Raw genomic sequence first — 16,901 nt, 5'->3', positions numbered from 1 at the left:
GAATTATTCCAATAGAATTGAGAGTAGATTATATTTTATGATGGTTGATTTTCCCCTTAGGAATCTTCAATATGGTTTAAATGATATTCGTTGTCTTTACCATGGTTTGGCATGGACGCATTCATTGTTGTTTGACATAGGCTCGTCGATGTATGCAAATTAGTTTCTATATTATCAATACTTAGGTTTCGCATTCCAATGATATGTGCAAAACCAAACTCAAGTGCTCAGCAAATCACTATAACTCTAAATGCCTCCACCCTAGTGTTTTCATGGTCGAATCGTTGTCACAGATCTTTATTACTATCAATGCCCATCAATAAAAGTACATTGGGTTTGAGCAATGAAGAACAAGGCACTACATTGTTTGAGAGTGTACGGTTGCTAATATGGTCATAGAAATGCTTGTTTGAATTCTCAAATTAGGAGTAACAAGTCTAGTAGGCTTAGGATTCCCACATTAATTTTCAATTTGACCACATAGATTGTACAGGGAGAACCACTTGAATCTGACATTTCAAAGTACTTTCGTCTCACTTTATCACCATTGGCAAGTAATGGAGAGTCGAAACGTGCAGATGAATAATGAATTATCATATTTCTCTTGACTCATAATAAGGTTTTCCAAATCTAGCTACCGTAGGAAAATCTCATTGTTCAATTTCACCACATCAATTATTTTTCCTTTTGTCTCGTTTTACCACATTTCCCAAATAGAAAAAAGTCTAAATATGAAAATGCACTATACTTTATACTAACGATTCAATAGAAAGTACTCCGCGAGTTTGTTGTCTTTCCTAATATCATACTGAAACCCACAAGATTGAGAATTAGTGAAAAGTGCCAGTATGTGGAGACTAGAAGCGCATTATGGGATTCTAATGTACTATATCAATTAACTCTAATAATTCGATCACAGAATTTGTCTGAGATTTTTGTAGCTACAATCACTACATTCTACAAAGAAGGGCTTGAACAAAGAATATCTCCTACTTTGACCATCGTAGTATGAACATTGGACACAAGATGAATTAAATTAAGATTTCAAAGCATGCAGAGGCATAGTCGATGTTCATAACTATTGTTCATGATGTTTGCATGGATGAGTCCATTTTAAGAATTTTAAATAGTCCAAGTCATCCTTTTTTTTTACCTCTATATTCTCTAACTGATGTTCATCATCATGTAGAAGTTTGCTCTGTTGTATTTATTTTAATTTTTAAAGATAACTAACTAGCACCCTCATCAAATTTACCTTCTGTGATATAAAAATGCAAATTTTGCTTTGGCCAAAGCTATGAGAGGAAAATTTGGAGCTGATAGCTTCCACTCTGAAATCTCCAACAAACATTTTCCAGATTTATGCATTTATCCCGTAGCATGCACAGGATTGCAATTGTTTATGGATCTCTGATAGAGATCAATAGTATAATATTTTCAATCAACAATAATTCTAATATGATATAATAACTGAATATATATTTCAGACTGTAATAGATATGCTAACTTCAATTGTGTTCAGAGCAATAAGAATGAAACTGCAGATTAACATAAACTGTTCACTGCCGATGAAGGTATATTACTGTTGTTATTGATACTTCATCTTAACTGGCTAATCTTCCATCATTTTATAATCCATCTTACAATGCAACCTCATCGAAGGTGACATTATCACAAGTTATGCCCATCTAGGAACAATAGTCATTAGAGTTGGCATCAATCCAGTCATTCAGAATGTTGTCCTTGTCTCTAAAAGATCTCTTTATTTCCAAGAGCATGGCCCCTGCACAAATCAAATCCACATCCAAATCTCCATACTCAAAAAAACATGATACCCCCTTCAAAATGGTTTAAACCAAACTTGGGTACCAACTTCTCAAGACTCACTCTACCCTTACTCTCCTCATAGCGTCTGCAAGCTGTTGTACTACACAACACCTGTGATGTGTAGAGATAGCCACATGCCTATGAAGGTTGGTAGAGATATCTAAATCGCTATTAAAGTTGTTTTTTCTTAATGTTATTAAGTTTTTAATATTAAAAGTTTTATTAATAGTTTTATTTGATAATATACATATATAGTTATTAAGCATTAAATATGTTATTTAATAAATGTTAGATTATTGCTTAGTATGTGTTAATTTAGTTTTTAAATTATGAAAATGTTAATGAGTGTTATTAATAATGTTTAAAATTATAATTTAAATTGTTATTAAAGTAATTTATTTGGTATTGATATGAATAATATATAAATTAATTAATTAAATAAAATAAAATTTAATTAGAATTAATTAATAATGAGAAATGTTCAAATAAGTATTAAATTTGTTTAATACTGACTTTTTAAAAATTAAGTCATAGATTATTTCATTGAAAATGGTAAGTATTATAGTGAATTTCTACTCTTTGATTGCTTTAGAAATTGACCTAAATCGAATAGAGGTGGCTTGTGAATGTTTTGGAAACAAGAACGGATTAATTATAAGGGCAAGCTATAAGAATTACCTACTCAAAAACATATACTAGAACCAAACTGGAAACCCTTGTCCTTAACCTAATCATGTGAAACAAAAATTGAAGCCTAATGTGTAACTTAACCATGTGATTCAAAATGAACCCAAACTATAAGACTGCCTTGTTATTTGTATTTGGGATTTTTGGGGTTGGTTAGATGTTGACCACTTCGAGTTGTTACCAGAGACTTGGGGTTGTGTGGTTGTGATGCTACGTTGTTTTAATCTTGTTCATTTTAAAACCTGACCATGGTAATGCGATGGCATGCTCTGTAAAGTGTATGAATTATTGTTGTTATTGTTTTCCAGTTCCTTGTGTGAAGTTGAGGTGTTTTGAATGATTCTTTCCTGATGATGTCATGTTAAGAACCTATAGATATTGTGATTAATCATTTGTTGTCTTTCAGTTGCTCGTAGAGTACTGATGTGAATATAGTGGATTATCTGTTAATGCTTTCTAGTCGCCTGTATAGGATTGAGGTGTTTTTATATGATTCTTGGGTTTGTGATTTCATAAGCGAACACCAGATGTTTTGTGAGATATTTTTTATACTATTTATGTGGCTAGATGTCATGATATGTCTTGTGATTTAGATTGGAAATTATATTTTTGCGGTTTACTTTGTGGAGCATTTATGTGTACTTGGGTGGAAGTACCAACTTATATTCAGGTTGCCTATTAAGGAACCGAGTTTGATTATTGTGAATGTTGTGGTATGGGACACAACTATGTTTTATGTTCTTAAAAAAGGTTGTCTAGGTACATGTCTTTGGGAGTGGCTTGCAGTAGGGGTCCGGGGCCCAAAGTAGTTAGTAGCAGGGTAACCTATTGCAAGTTATGTAATAAGTGATAATCTAGTAATTAATAATTTTGGGGAAAACACACTAAAAAGATAATTTAGGGATATTTGACCTGCCCATACCTTGAGGGCTTGTATAGACTAAGGATGGGAATGAAATGATTGCCTTGTCTTCATGAGAGGGCTTTTTGGTTCCACATGTGCTACGTTGAGGGTCTGGGGTTTAGAGTAACCAGTCCAGGGTAACTCAAGCAGCCATGTGATGACACTCCCTAGAATGTAGCCTAAATTTCCTCTATAGAGTTTGTGTGTACCTCTACTGGTGTACTTATTGTTGAATGTGTTTATTGTGGTTATTCACTTTCATTGATGATGATTGGCGATTTTTGGTTGATGTACTCTTAACATGTGGATTTTGACTTGAGCCTATCTCCTCTAGCACATTCTTTGTTGGCTCTTACCTTCCTTATGTTCTTGGATCATTATGATGGATGTTATATCTTATGCTGGGTGTTATTTGCTAACACGATTCTTTGTATTGATGGTTAGCATGTGATAGATGATGCCATTTACTTATAGAATCATCCTATGCTTTATTTTGCATGATTAGATTTCTTATGTATATGTTGTAGCATGTTAGATTTCTTTCTACATATGATGTAGTATGTTTTAGGAGTGACATTCCTACTATGATAATACCGATGATCTCTTTGGTGACTTGGGATGTTATGCACAGAGGGATGACTAGGGCCCACGATGGTCTAATGATGCTATTGACGGTTGGGAGGAACCGCGCACTTAGATTAATTATGTTTTATGATGAATGGTTATCTTTTACGATGATTGTTATATCCTTATTGATGGATGGATGTATCATGTATGTTATTAGTTTCATTTACTTTATTGTACTTGTATCATAAATTCAATGAGGATGATGTATCTTTATTTTTACACATGTATATTCTTTTCAACCTTTCGTACCCTATGACATGTACAGTGGATGATTAAGCATTCTGAATCTCATTTGCCAAGAGGCATTTGAAACAAATGAATATTATGGACTTTGGACTTTCTATTATTCATTCATATAGATGTGATGGTTGTTAGATTTAGTTTCAACTAAAATTAAGTGTGACTCAACGTCATGGGATCCTTAAGGAATGTACCTGTTATGTATACTTATAGTTGATTGTATGCCACTGCTTCCACGACTATATGTTTGATGTGTATGATGTTATCTTTCTTGTTTCAAAAAAAAAAAAAGCCTGGTAAACTTAGTAAAAACTTTAGGTTAATTCTTTTGGATCCCTTGGCAGGGTGTTACAACCAAGATTTCACCTCCCTGTGACTATGCTTCTTATTACTGCATCATATTTCATGAGTTTTCTTACTAGCTGTTTGTCACAAGTGTGATTATTTTCTTTGGTGCAATAACAAATTATTTTATTGCTATTATTGATGCTTAGTCTATTCTTGATATTATTTCACCTTACTAGTTGAGTTTTCCTATGGATGGATACAATAGGGATTTTGAAATTGGCCTTGTAGAGTTTACATACTATTCCTTCGAATATGCTACCTCTACATAATTTGATTCAATTTATTTTGCAAAAAATGTTTCATTTGCCATGAGTGTACTTCTTATTGTTTTATTTATCACTGCACCATTTGACTCAAGTCTATATGTTGCAGGTGTGATTCCTACCTTTTTAGACAAGTTCCTATGTTGTTGTTGCTAGTATATGGTTTACTACGATTATTGTTGTCCTTGTATGTTAATCTTTTCTACTGACATATGCAACTTTGGTCAAGTTGCTAGTTTGGGTGATGGTCATCCTTGAGGAAGAACACTCATCCTCTTCTTTGTGCTAAATAATCCTTGACGATGTTTCATGGCCAAATTGGGGTGCAAAATGATGACTTCTATTATTTTAGGGGTTTAGTACATAGCTTCTCTAGTTTGTGTTCTTTTTTAAATCCTCACAAATAAGGGTATACTTCTTTGAGGAACCTTTTGATAAGTAATATTTAACTCTTCCCATGCGCCAAAGGTTTCTTCTTATTTCCTCATTCACTTCCTTTGGGGATAAAGATTGGTATTGTATAAGTTCTTGACTTAAAGGGACTACTTTCACTCTATTAAACCTTATTTAACCTCCTTTAATCTTCTTACTAACTACTAAATGCATATTTGATGTAGGCTAGACTTTTAAATATCCCTCTATAATTTTGGGAGTCTTCTTATTACGAGGTCATTGGTAATTACTAATCACATCTTGAAAGTTGATGATTCTAGTTTGTCCATGGGCCACTCCACATTTGTGTATATTCTAGTGGAAAGAAACATCTCTAAGACTCTTTGTGGATATACTGTTTTGATGGCTAGGGATAATATTGGACTCAACCTCTTGATTATCTCCTTTAAATGCCATTAGTGTAACTTCTTCATTGGCCACTTGGCTACATGGGTTATCCTCTCTTGCATTATAATGACACGACCATGTGGTAAACAAGTATAAAAATGATGACAACTTAAGTACCAATACTTTTGATTTTATCAAGTGACTCATCCTAGGATGATGGTGTGGTTCTTGTTTTGATGTGATTTTGATGGCCATAAGCTCTATTATGAAAAATCATATCCTCTCCTTGCAAATTGTCCTACTTTCAAATTTAAATGCTTCTCACTATTTCTTTTGTGGTAACATATTTCATGTGGGGGATTCTCCACTTGCTCATCTTCTGCACGTGGATGCTCTTTGTTCATTCTTTAATGGACCATCTAAGAGGGTTTCTCATCAAGGTTCCCCATGTAATGAGCATTTGGATGACAATATTGCTTGGACCATTGTTTACATAGAATAAGGAAATGTACTTGTGTTTTACATGATAAATTAACTCCCTCCTAAATTGGGGCCGTCAATTCAAGTTGTCTTGTTTGACAACTGGGCTACAACTTTTGTCGTTCTCTTGTTTGCAATACTTTATAATGGAATTTATGGCCTCTTTGGGTCTATATCATCTAACATCTTGTGACTTTATATAAGGTCGGGATCCTTGTTTTCCACTTACTCTAATAATAAGTAATGTAGGTATATAGTCATAACTATTCCTTCCATTGTTCATTATCATAAATATTTTGGTAGCTACCTCAAACAACAACTTTATACTATTATGCAGGCTTATCTAAAGGCATCAACTCCACATTTTATCATGAACATTAGATTGAACTTCAATGTGGCACCAATAATTTCAATTTCTAATTATATCAGATTTTCCATATCTTAATGCAACACCCCTTTCAAGTTTATAGCCACTATCTACATCATCAATGAGAAAGATGGAAATACCATAAAATAAGAATATAAAAAATGGTCTATAGTTCCATGTGTCGCACCAATTTGGTCGAACAAGTGCTAAACTCAAATTGGTGACAATTCGAAAAACCAACCCATCTGATCAAAATTTAATAGAAACTTTGTAATTATGCAACCTTATTTTTCATGCCTTTGTTAGTTGAATCTATTTAATTTATAAGAAAATTTTTCGTTCTCTTCAAACTAAATTTTGATAAATATAAATATATTAAAATTTCTTTGATTATATAAATTTTACTTTATTTAAAAAATTTGAAAGTAGCTCCTCACCAATCATATTGCCAAATGTGTAATCTCCAGTACTTATAAAAACACTCTTCCCTAACCCCCACAATCCCTTATAAATGGAATTTGATTTAAAAAAAGAGGATAAATCCTTTTTCTTCTCAAATGACTCAAAAACACATAATTGATATTGTAACCATAAAATGACCTTGCTTTTGTACGGAGTAGTATACATCAGTCACATACAACCTAATAGGAATTTCGCCTAAATGCATTATTAAACCCGACAATAATAATCCCCTTCGTTTACTTTTGTTCGAATAATCAATTGCAGCTTATGCAGAGGTTAGAAAATCCTCGGTTAAACCTTCGTTGCAGAGCAGCTCAGAAAACCACAGAAAACTGGTGCAGCAGCTTGAACTACAGTTAAAAGCTTAAAGATGACGGAGGTAGAGGGTGCTTCCCCTGCTTCCTTCCAATCTGTTCGATTTGCATGGTCTTCCGTCAAAATTCCCGAACAACATCCCCCTCGGCATTCGAATGCGATGAGATTGTCGCTACCGCCGTTGTTTTCTAAGCTGGAAAAAGCGAGAAATTTGGCAATGGGAATGGTAGCGTCTTTCGTGGATGAAAGCAAGAGAAGGGCTATATCTCTGCCAATGCACATGCCTCTGCTGTGCTGTACAAGCATTTCCACTCGCCAAGGCGAAAATAAAAAGACCACTATGGACCCGAAGAATGGAAGCAAAGAAGGCGTTAAGGAGACTGGAAGTAAAGATGATGTTTTTAGGGAGAGTTCAATTAGAGAAGGTGTTATTGATGGAAATGGAAAGAGCATAAGTGAAGGCGAGCAGAAAGTACACACTGCCTCGTGTCGGCATCTGAAAGAAGAGCAGGAGAGGGTTTTGGTGAGTGAGGTGTTGATTCGGAACAAGGAGGGCGAGGAATTGGAGAATGTGGAGCTGCGCAATGAGGCCCTGGGATTATTGAAGGCCTGCAAGCCTAACTCTGCTCTCACAGTGCAGGAAGTGCAGGAGGATGTCCTCCGCCTCGTTAGTAGCGGTTATTTCAGCACATGCATGCCTGTTGCGGTCGACACCAGAGACGGTGTTCGCCTCGTTTTTCAGGTAATCTTTACACTGTTAATAAATAAAATTTTGGAGATAATTGGATTAAGCTCGACGTTGGATTGAGTGATGAGAACGAATTGCATATCGGATATGCTTGCATAGATATCTCCTTACAAGAGGAAGAGGCGTGGAAAGCCTAGAATAAAGAACTACATTCCCAGTTTTTATGATGAATGACTGATTTACCGATGAGAAGACTTCAAAATTAGAGCTCCTTCTATACAAATTTTTTTATGCCCCTGACTGAAAAATTCCCACAGTTTCTAACATCGACACTGATTGATTGATGATAATAAATTTAAAATTGTAATAACATTTAAAGGCACTATAGAATTTTCAATGCGCAAGAATGTTAAAGAGCTTGTTTAATTAGAGTATACATATTTGTGTCCATGGCCCATTTAACTTCCAACTTTTGAATTTCATGGTTCTGAGATTTAAAGATTTTGTTATGATTTTATCTAACAGGAATAATTTTGACGTTATTATAATTTATCAATGTTGATGATTATTTTGCAAGATACTCAATATTTTTTTTTATAAGTGATAATATTTTTATTGATAAAAGGAGTTTACATAAAGATTCAAAAAAAGGCCTGAAAGACTATACAACCATTCCGTCCTTACAAAGCAGCAAAATAAACCCTTCTTTCCCATTGACCATCATCACCCAACCACCCCTAAGCAATGCACAAAGACAAATAAGCCCTACTAGGGAAAATGTGCACGTAAAACAGCACCAGTCCAAGGCTTGGGATTACACATTGTGTCCCCATTGCTTCAGCATTTCCTCCTTGGACTCGTTTTCCATGACGCCTCCTTTCAGTTCCGACCTTGCTCTGTTTGCATCCCAACACCGGTTGCGGAACCATCCTGAGAAACTCCCTTGCCTCTTGTTCCTCTATTTTGGCTTACACACTTTATCCCAAGCCAACAACACTATTTTGTCATTGTCATTATTTCCATTCCAAAGGAACTTCCTTTTTCTCTATTCATTTAATAACCTTCTGTGGTATTCAATTACACAACATCGAGTAAACCTGGGATAGCCAAAACAACTGATGTAAGTAAAGTTAATCAACCTGCCAAGGTTAACCACCGGTACTTCCAACCTTCTTTTACCTTACAACATCTCTTAACAAGTTGGTTCCAAAGGTTTTCTCTTCCTGCACCAGCATAGAGAGGGGATACCCAAGAGCTTACTTAGGAGCGATCCCCTGTCAATGCCAAAGGCATCAACACTGTCTCTTTGTAAATTCTCCTCAACGTTGAAAAAATATATTTCGGATTTCAACCAGTTAATGTGCCAGGTACCTCTTTGTATGTATCCAGAACATTTTTTATAACACTAGCCTCTCCCATTGTCGCCTTCCCAACCAGAAAAGTGTCATCAACAAACTGCGAATGTAAAGTAGGATCCAAACCATAAGCAATTCTGATGCCTTTTCACCTTCCTTGAGTCCTTTGCTTCACAATGAACCTCCCTAGGACACTTGTCAACAAAATGAAGAGAAAAGGAGAAATTGGGTCACCTTGATGCAAGCCCCTTGATGTTAGAAAGAAACCTTGTGGACTGCCATTGACTAGAAAAGAAACCCTGTAGTCTCCAATCATACTTTTAATCCATTCAATCCATCTGCTATTAAAGCCAAATCATTCCAAAACTTGGTATAAAAATCTCCTGTCAACCCGATCATATGCTTTCCTGATATCTAAGTTCACAAGCATTGCACTTTGTTTGCATGTAGAAATATAGAGGATCACTTCACAAGCTACAATGATGCCATCTACAATATGCCTCCCAGGAGTAAAACCACTTTGCTTGGGGGAAATAAGTTTATCCTAGACTTTTTCAACCGATTAGCTGCTATCTTCGAAATAATCTTGTAAATTGTGTTGCAAAGAGAAATCGGTCTAAAGTCCTCCAATCTATCATCCTTTTCTTTCTTAGGAATCAAATCAACCAAAGTATTATTGAAGTCTCTAAGCACAAACCTGCAAGTCTTGACTCCTCAACAACTCCCAACAATTCTTTGCTAATAACCTTCCAAAACTTGTGATAGAAGAATGCTTGAAAACTGTCTGGCCTTGGATCTTTGTCACCTGCCAGACCAAAAACAACCTCTTTCAATTCTTTCAAATTGGCAGGAGCCAAAAGCTTCCTGTTATCTTTCTCTGATAAAGACGGTTGAATCACTTCTAGAATTTGATAACTGTTTGTTCTTCTTTTAATATCTCTTGCACTCCATAGCTGAGAAAATAAATCAACTACCTGACCATTAATCTCTTCTGGCTCTGTAATTTCTTTCCCTTGAGGGAAACACAACTTAAAAATTCTTTTTATTGATCTCTGAGATTTGATTGAACAATGGAAAAACGTATTCTTGCTACCTGCCTGCAACCACGACTCCCAAGATTTCTGCTTCCAAAATATCTCCTGCCTTGCGAGAATCTCCCCTTCCTTACACTTGAGGTCCTTCTCTGTTTCGAAGTCTATCTCATCCATTCCTTCTTCAATTATCTTGTTATTCAAGGTCACCAATTGACTCTTTGCACCCTAGGAGGGAAAGGTCCCTCCAGAATCTCAGTTTTCTCTGCCCTTTCATGCTGCTCGCTTCTTCCAGCAATTTTTGAACAGATTTATGCCCTCTCTTCTGTTTCCTATCATTGGTACTTTTGATACCTCCTACGAACTATTTTTAAAGTGTTCTAGGAGAGAGAATGACTTCCTTATCCATTGACTCCTCTGCCGATCCATCATCCCCATCTTGAACAGATGATAACTTTGTTCCCTCAGAACTGATTTCTTGCAGAGCTTCTACCCTTGATGGTAAAACTTGAATATCTTTGAATACCACTTCTCCCACCTTGTTTTCCTCTAGTCTCGACTCCATAAACTCTTCTAGGTTACCGGCTGTAAGCTGCCATTCTTAAGTAATCATTTTAACCACCAGAATCTCTGCCCAAACCTGAGGCACTGTCAGGACCATCCCTTTCTAGACGAACCTTTGGCACACCATTTGGAGAGGCAACCTGTGGAATATGCAATTCCGTGTAATGTTCCCAAGTTTTAGTTAGCCTTCACGTTCTCCAAAGTCTAAATGGAGGATAAGAAAAATTAAAGTCATTCAATTAAAATTAAAAGGTGACTTTGTATTAATAGCTTCTAGGGTATGTATTAATTATTGGAAGGACGGAAGCTTCTCGTGATTTAATTAATTATTGCCAAGGAGGAATTTTTAGGGTATGCATTAATTATTGGAAGGAGGAAGCTTCTAGCTCTTGCAATTAATTAATGTTTAGTTCCTTCCAGAAGGATGAAGAAAAGGATAAATAGGGCTGAAAGTCTCATTGCTGATCATTAGATGATTATAAATTGCATTTGATAAGAGCTTGGATGTGTGAATCACACTCCTTTTTTGGCAATAGAGGACGTTCATTCTCTGTTGTAACATTCTAGACGTCATTCCCTTAGGGTTTGGCCTTTGGAATACATCTCTTTGTAATTGATTGCAGCATTTTCAGCATTAATATAATTTCAGCCTTGGTTCAGCTTTTGGGCATTCCTGGGTGTCCATTACAGTGGTATCAGAGCTTGCTTGCAAAGTGTTTCACAAAGTTATAACTGGTAGGTGCCCATTACAGTGGTATCAGAGCTATAAGTCCTGCCATCCTGTGGAGATCTTCAACATTTATGTTTGAGCATGCGACAAGGGCTTTATAATTTTCGCAATACCAGAGCAAGACAAAGTAGGAGTTTGGACTCGCTTAACGAACGGGATAGTTCGTTTGTACAGAGGGACATACAATCAAGTCATACAGACACAGAGGAGACATTCTTTGGACAAGATAGCAGCATGGATGATCGAGATAATAGAACTACCAGTTCCGACCAAGAAAATGTAATATTCAGGTTACTGGGTACATTAGAGGAGCAAAATAGGCGAACAAATATGATGTTGCAGCTAATGGCTAGATAGATGGGCATCAATATTAATCCAGGTGATGCCAACAATGGAAACAACAATAATAGGGGTAATGATAATGGAGGCCGAGACAACATTAATGGTAATAATGGACATGACAACAATGGAAATGAGGCTGATAACTTTAGACATGTTGCACGGCAAACTCAAACAACTAGCTCGAGACCTCTTCTACCCACCTTTCCACGCAGAGAACCAGTTCAACCGATTAATGAACCACAGATTGTAGAGTTACAGGATCAGTTTAGGAGGGATTGGGAGGCCAGTGGGCCAGAGTTTCAGGCGGATATCTCTCTCAGAGATTACTTGGACTTGAGGATGAGACACATGCCCAGATCAGGAGGACGAAGTCAAAACTTTGAGTTGAGAAAGAAAGTGGGGAAACTTTCTTTACCTTATTATGATGCTTCAAGGAAGATGACCGCACAAGCTTGGGTGCAGAAGATGGATACATACTTGTAGCTGAATCCTATGCCTGAAGAGGAGGCTATAAAGTATGCAACTATTCACTTGGATGGACCAGCACATGAGTGGTGGCACCATGGCATGGTAACCTTGGGACATAATCAGATCACATCTTATGAGGAGTTCACTGAGAAGCTCATAGAGAGATTTGATACTAGGGATCCTGAATTACAGTTTAAGGAGCTGACACAACTCAAGCAATGGAGATCAATTGAAACATATATTAGTGAGTTTCAGAGGTTAGCTGTGTTGGTCACAGATATTTCAGAGAGGAGGTTAGTAGTATTGTTTATGGATGGACTCTCAGAACCCTTGCGAGGTTGGGTCAAGGGACATGACCCAGGTACGTTGCAGGAGGCTACTAAAAAGGCTCGTGACTTAGCACCTTCTTCATTTAGGAGCAGATTTCTACACAAGGATTCTTATATGAAAAAGGACAAGGAGAAGGACAAAAAACCTTTTCACAAGGATGCTCAACCCAAAAGAGATAAGTTGGATAATGACACCTTGAATGATTTAAGAAAGAAAAAGTTATGTTTTCATTGTAGAGAGCCTTGGGATTTATCTCATAAGTGTCCTCTCAAGGCTAAGGCAAATCAAATGGAGTATTTCTCAGCAGAAGAGTCATAGTCAGAGAGAGAGGATCAACACTCAGATTTAGATGAGGATAGCACTATAGAGGAGAGCAACATTCCTGAGGATGAGAAGTCATTAGCACGATTAACGGGGGCTTAGAAGGCAATCACATTTAAGGTCAGAGGTACTATCCAAGGGCAGAAAGTGATCTCACTCATTGACACTGGGGCTATACATAATTTTATAGATGCACAATTTGTAGCGAAGAGAGGTCTATAGATTGAGGAGCATGCCGGATTTAGAGTTATGGTAGCTAATGGTGAAAAACTATTATGCACTCAGAAGATATCTAATCTTCACATCAAGTTTGGAGATGGCTATGAGTTGGAAGATGAGTTCTATGTGGTAGACATGGGAGACTATGATATCATCCTTGGCATGGTATGGATGGCCTCACTAGTAGAGTTCACACTTAACCTAGCAAAATTGGAGATGAAGTTTCAGCATAAGGGAAGAACTGTGGTACTTAGAGGACTTTCAGATGGGAGTTGCAGAGTAGTTTCCCTAAGGAGAATGCAAATTTTTTTTCGACATAGTAACATAGAGTGGGCAGAAGAATGCTTCACTATGCCAACTTCACAAGAGCCACAGGTGAAGAGTCATCCACCAGAGATTCAGGAGATACTTGAGAGGCACACTAAGGTATTTGGCAAGATTCCGCATGGGGTTCCTCCTAACAGAGGGATAGAACATGTTATTGAGCTTGAAGAGGGAGCCAAACCAATCATGATTACTCCCTATCGTCATCCTAAGAAACATAAGGATGAGATAGAGAAGGCAATTAAGGAGTTGTTGGAAATAGGGCATATCAGGCCTAGTAAGAGTCCCTTTGCTTTAGCAGTAGTGTTGGTAAAAAAGAATTATGGGACAATGCGCATGTGCATTGATTGTAGGGCATTAAACATGAAGACCATTAAGAACAGATATCCCATCCCATGAATAGATGAGCTAATTGATGAGTTACATGGTGCATGCTTTTTTACAAAGATTGATCTACGGTCAGGGTATCATTAGATCAAGATGAGGGAGGAGGACATTGAGAAGACAGCTTTTTGGTGTCACTATGGCCACTTCGAGTTTTTGGTTATGCCATTTGGGCTAACCAATGCCCCTGCTAAATTCCAGAGTTGCATGAATCAGGTATTTAGGGAGCAGCTTAGGAGATTTGTTTTGATTTTCTTTGATGACATTTTAGTTTTTAGTAACACTTGGGAGGAGCATTTACAACATCTTGAGATGGTGTTGTCTACTTTGGAAAAAGAATCATTGTATGCCAAGGAATCTAAGTGTGAGTTTGGGATGACTGAGCTACTATATCTTGGACATATTATCAGTGCAGAGGGAGTTCGGGTAGATCCTGAAAAGATTAGGGCTATTGTTGATTGGCCTACTCCAACAAATCTTACACAGCTTAAGGGATTCCTTGGTCTCTGTGGATTTTACAGGAGATTTGTTAAAAGATTTTCACAGCTCGCTACACCCTTGACAGACCTTACCAGGAAAGGGGCCTTCACATGGACAGAGGCAGCTCAGAGAAGCTTTGATCATTTCAAGAAGGTGATGTCATCATGTCCAGTACTAGCTCTACTAGATTTCACAAAGCCATTTGAGCTTCATTGTGATGCATCAGGAGATGGGATCGGAGCGGTCTTGATGCAGGAGAAGCATCCCATTGTTTTTGAGAGCAGGAAGCTCTGTGGAGTGGAGAGAAGCTATTCCATATATGATCGGGAGATGTTGGCTATAATGCATGCATTGGCTAAGTTTAGGTCCTACCTAGTTGGGGGAAAGTTTGTTATCAAAACCGATCACAACAACATCAAATACTTCATGAACCAACGTGATTTGAATGATAGACAACAGAAGTGGATCACGAAGTTGTAGGCTTATGACTTTGACATTGAGTTTGTCAAAGGTAAGAAGAATGTGGTTGCAGATGCCTTATCCAGGAGACCTCATATTTGTGCTCTAGCTGAGATTACAGGAGTTTGGAGAAATAAGATCACAGAAGAATATGCGAGGGACACTTGGGCTTCTGGAGTAATTGTAGGCACCATACATGATGATCGGTATGTGGTGATGGATGGGTTGATAAAGTTTCAGGGCAGGATATATTTGATTCCTTCATCACAATTTAAGGAAGTAATACTAAAGGCATTTCATGATGCACCTACAGCTGGACATCCAGGGGTCTTTAAGACCTATAGGCAGATCCGTGAAAGGTTCACATGGAAAGGGCTCAAGGATGATGTTCAGAAGTATGTCAGGGAGTGTACAATTTGCCAGCAGAATAAGGGAGAGCACACATATCCTGCAGGGTTGTTACAACTTTTGCCCATTCCAAATAGGAAATGGGAAAGTATTTCCATGGACTTCATCATCGGGTTACCACGAGTACAAGGGAAAGATTGCATCTATGTGATAGTTGACCGACTAACGAAGTTTGCTCACTTCTTTGCTATTCCATCCACTTATACAGCAACACAGGTGGCTGATCTTTTCTTTAGAGAAATATTCAGATTACATGGGCTACCTACTTTCATTGTTAGTGATAGGGATAGTAAATTCATGAGCACTTTTTGGCAAGAGCTGTTTAGGTTGTGTCGTACTAAACTTACACCTAGCACTAGTTATCATCCACAGACAGATGGGCATACAGAAATTGTGAATAAATGGGTGGAAGGATATTTGAGGAACTATGTGACTACACAATAGAGGGCTTGGGTCAAATGGTTACATATAGGAGAGTACTGTTATAACACCACTTATCATATGTCCATTAAGATGACTCCATTCATGGCACTGTATGGTTATGAAGCACCTAGTTTCATGGATCTAGTCTTGGGAGATAGTAGAGTGCCCAAAGCAAAAAACTTCTTGTAGGATACTCAGGATATTTTGAGGGTGCTCAAGAAGAATATACAGCAAGCCCAAAATCAACAAAAATTGTATATTGACCAGCACCGGATAGAGCGTAGTTTTGAAGTTGGGGATATGGTTTACCTGAGGCTACGACCATATAGACAGTCATCACTCAAGAAAAGTGGAGCAGAGAAGTTGGAGCCTAGGTTTTATGGCCCCTACAAAGTGATCCGCAAGGTGGGTGAGGTTGCTTATGAGATAGAGCTTCCAGAGAATAGTCAGGTGCATAATGTGTTTCATGTGTCAAGGCTTAAGAAAGCCATCGGACAAAGAGTTGTGCCTTCAACAGAATTACCGCCATTAAATGAGGAGGGAAAGCTTGTATTAATTCCTGAGGCTATTCTAGATACTAGGGAAAGGACTCTGCGAAGTAGGTTGATTAAAGAATATTTAGTCAAATGGAAATATCTGCCAGAGGAATATGCTACTTGAGAGAGTGAGCAGGTGCTATAGCAAACAAGACTAAGATTGCTTGAGGGCAAGCAATTTCAAGGGGGGCGGACCTGTAATGTTCCCAAGTTTTAGTTAGCCTTCACGTTCTCCAAAGTCTAAATGGAGGATAAGAAAAATTAAAGTCATTCAATTAAAATTAAAAGGTGACTTTGTATTAATAGCTTCTAGCATATGTATTAATTATTGGAAGGACGGAAGCTTCTCGTGATTTAATTAATTATTGCTAGGGAGGAATTTCTAGGGTATGCATTAATTATTGGAAGGAGGAAGCTTCTAGCTCTTGCAATTAATTAATGTTTAGTTCCTTCCAGAAGGATGAAGAAAAGGATAAATAGGGCTGAAAGTCTCATTGCTGATCATCGGATGATTATAACTTGCATTTGATAAGAGCTTG

General features: G+C 37.3%; 1 protein-coding gene across 1 annotated transcript in view; it reads left to right on the top strand.

Annotated features, from left to right (window-relative positions):
* Nucleotides 1-7,178: 7,178 nt before the first annotated feature.
* OEP80 (outer envelope protein of 80 kDa) overlaps nt 7,179-16,901 on the top strand; it is a 149,469-nt gene continuing 139,746 nt past the window's right edge. The window contains exon 1 of the mRNA XM_089825818.1: nt 7,179-8,042. Coding sequence (XP_089681944.1) covers nt 7,356-8,042 — 687 coding nt within the window. The 5' untranslated portion in view covers nt 7,179-7,355. The remainder of the gene's footprint in view (nt 8,043-16,901) is intronic.

The sequence above is a fragment of the Cupressus sempervirens genome, chromosome 4, assembly GCF_028749045.1.
Source record: "Cupressus sempervirens isolate cs-2001-9-10 chromosome 4, ASM2874904v1, whole genome shotgun sequence".
Lineage (NCBI taxonomy): Eukaryota > Viridiplantae > Streptophyta > Pinopsida > Cupressales > Cupressaceae > Cupressus > Cupressus sempervirens.
Note: the sequence above shows the minus strand (reverse complement) of the source record. Positions and strands in the feature narration are given on the sequence as shown.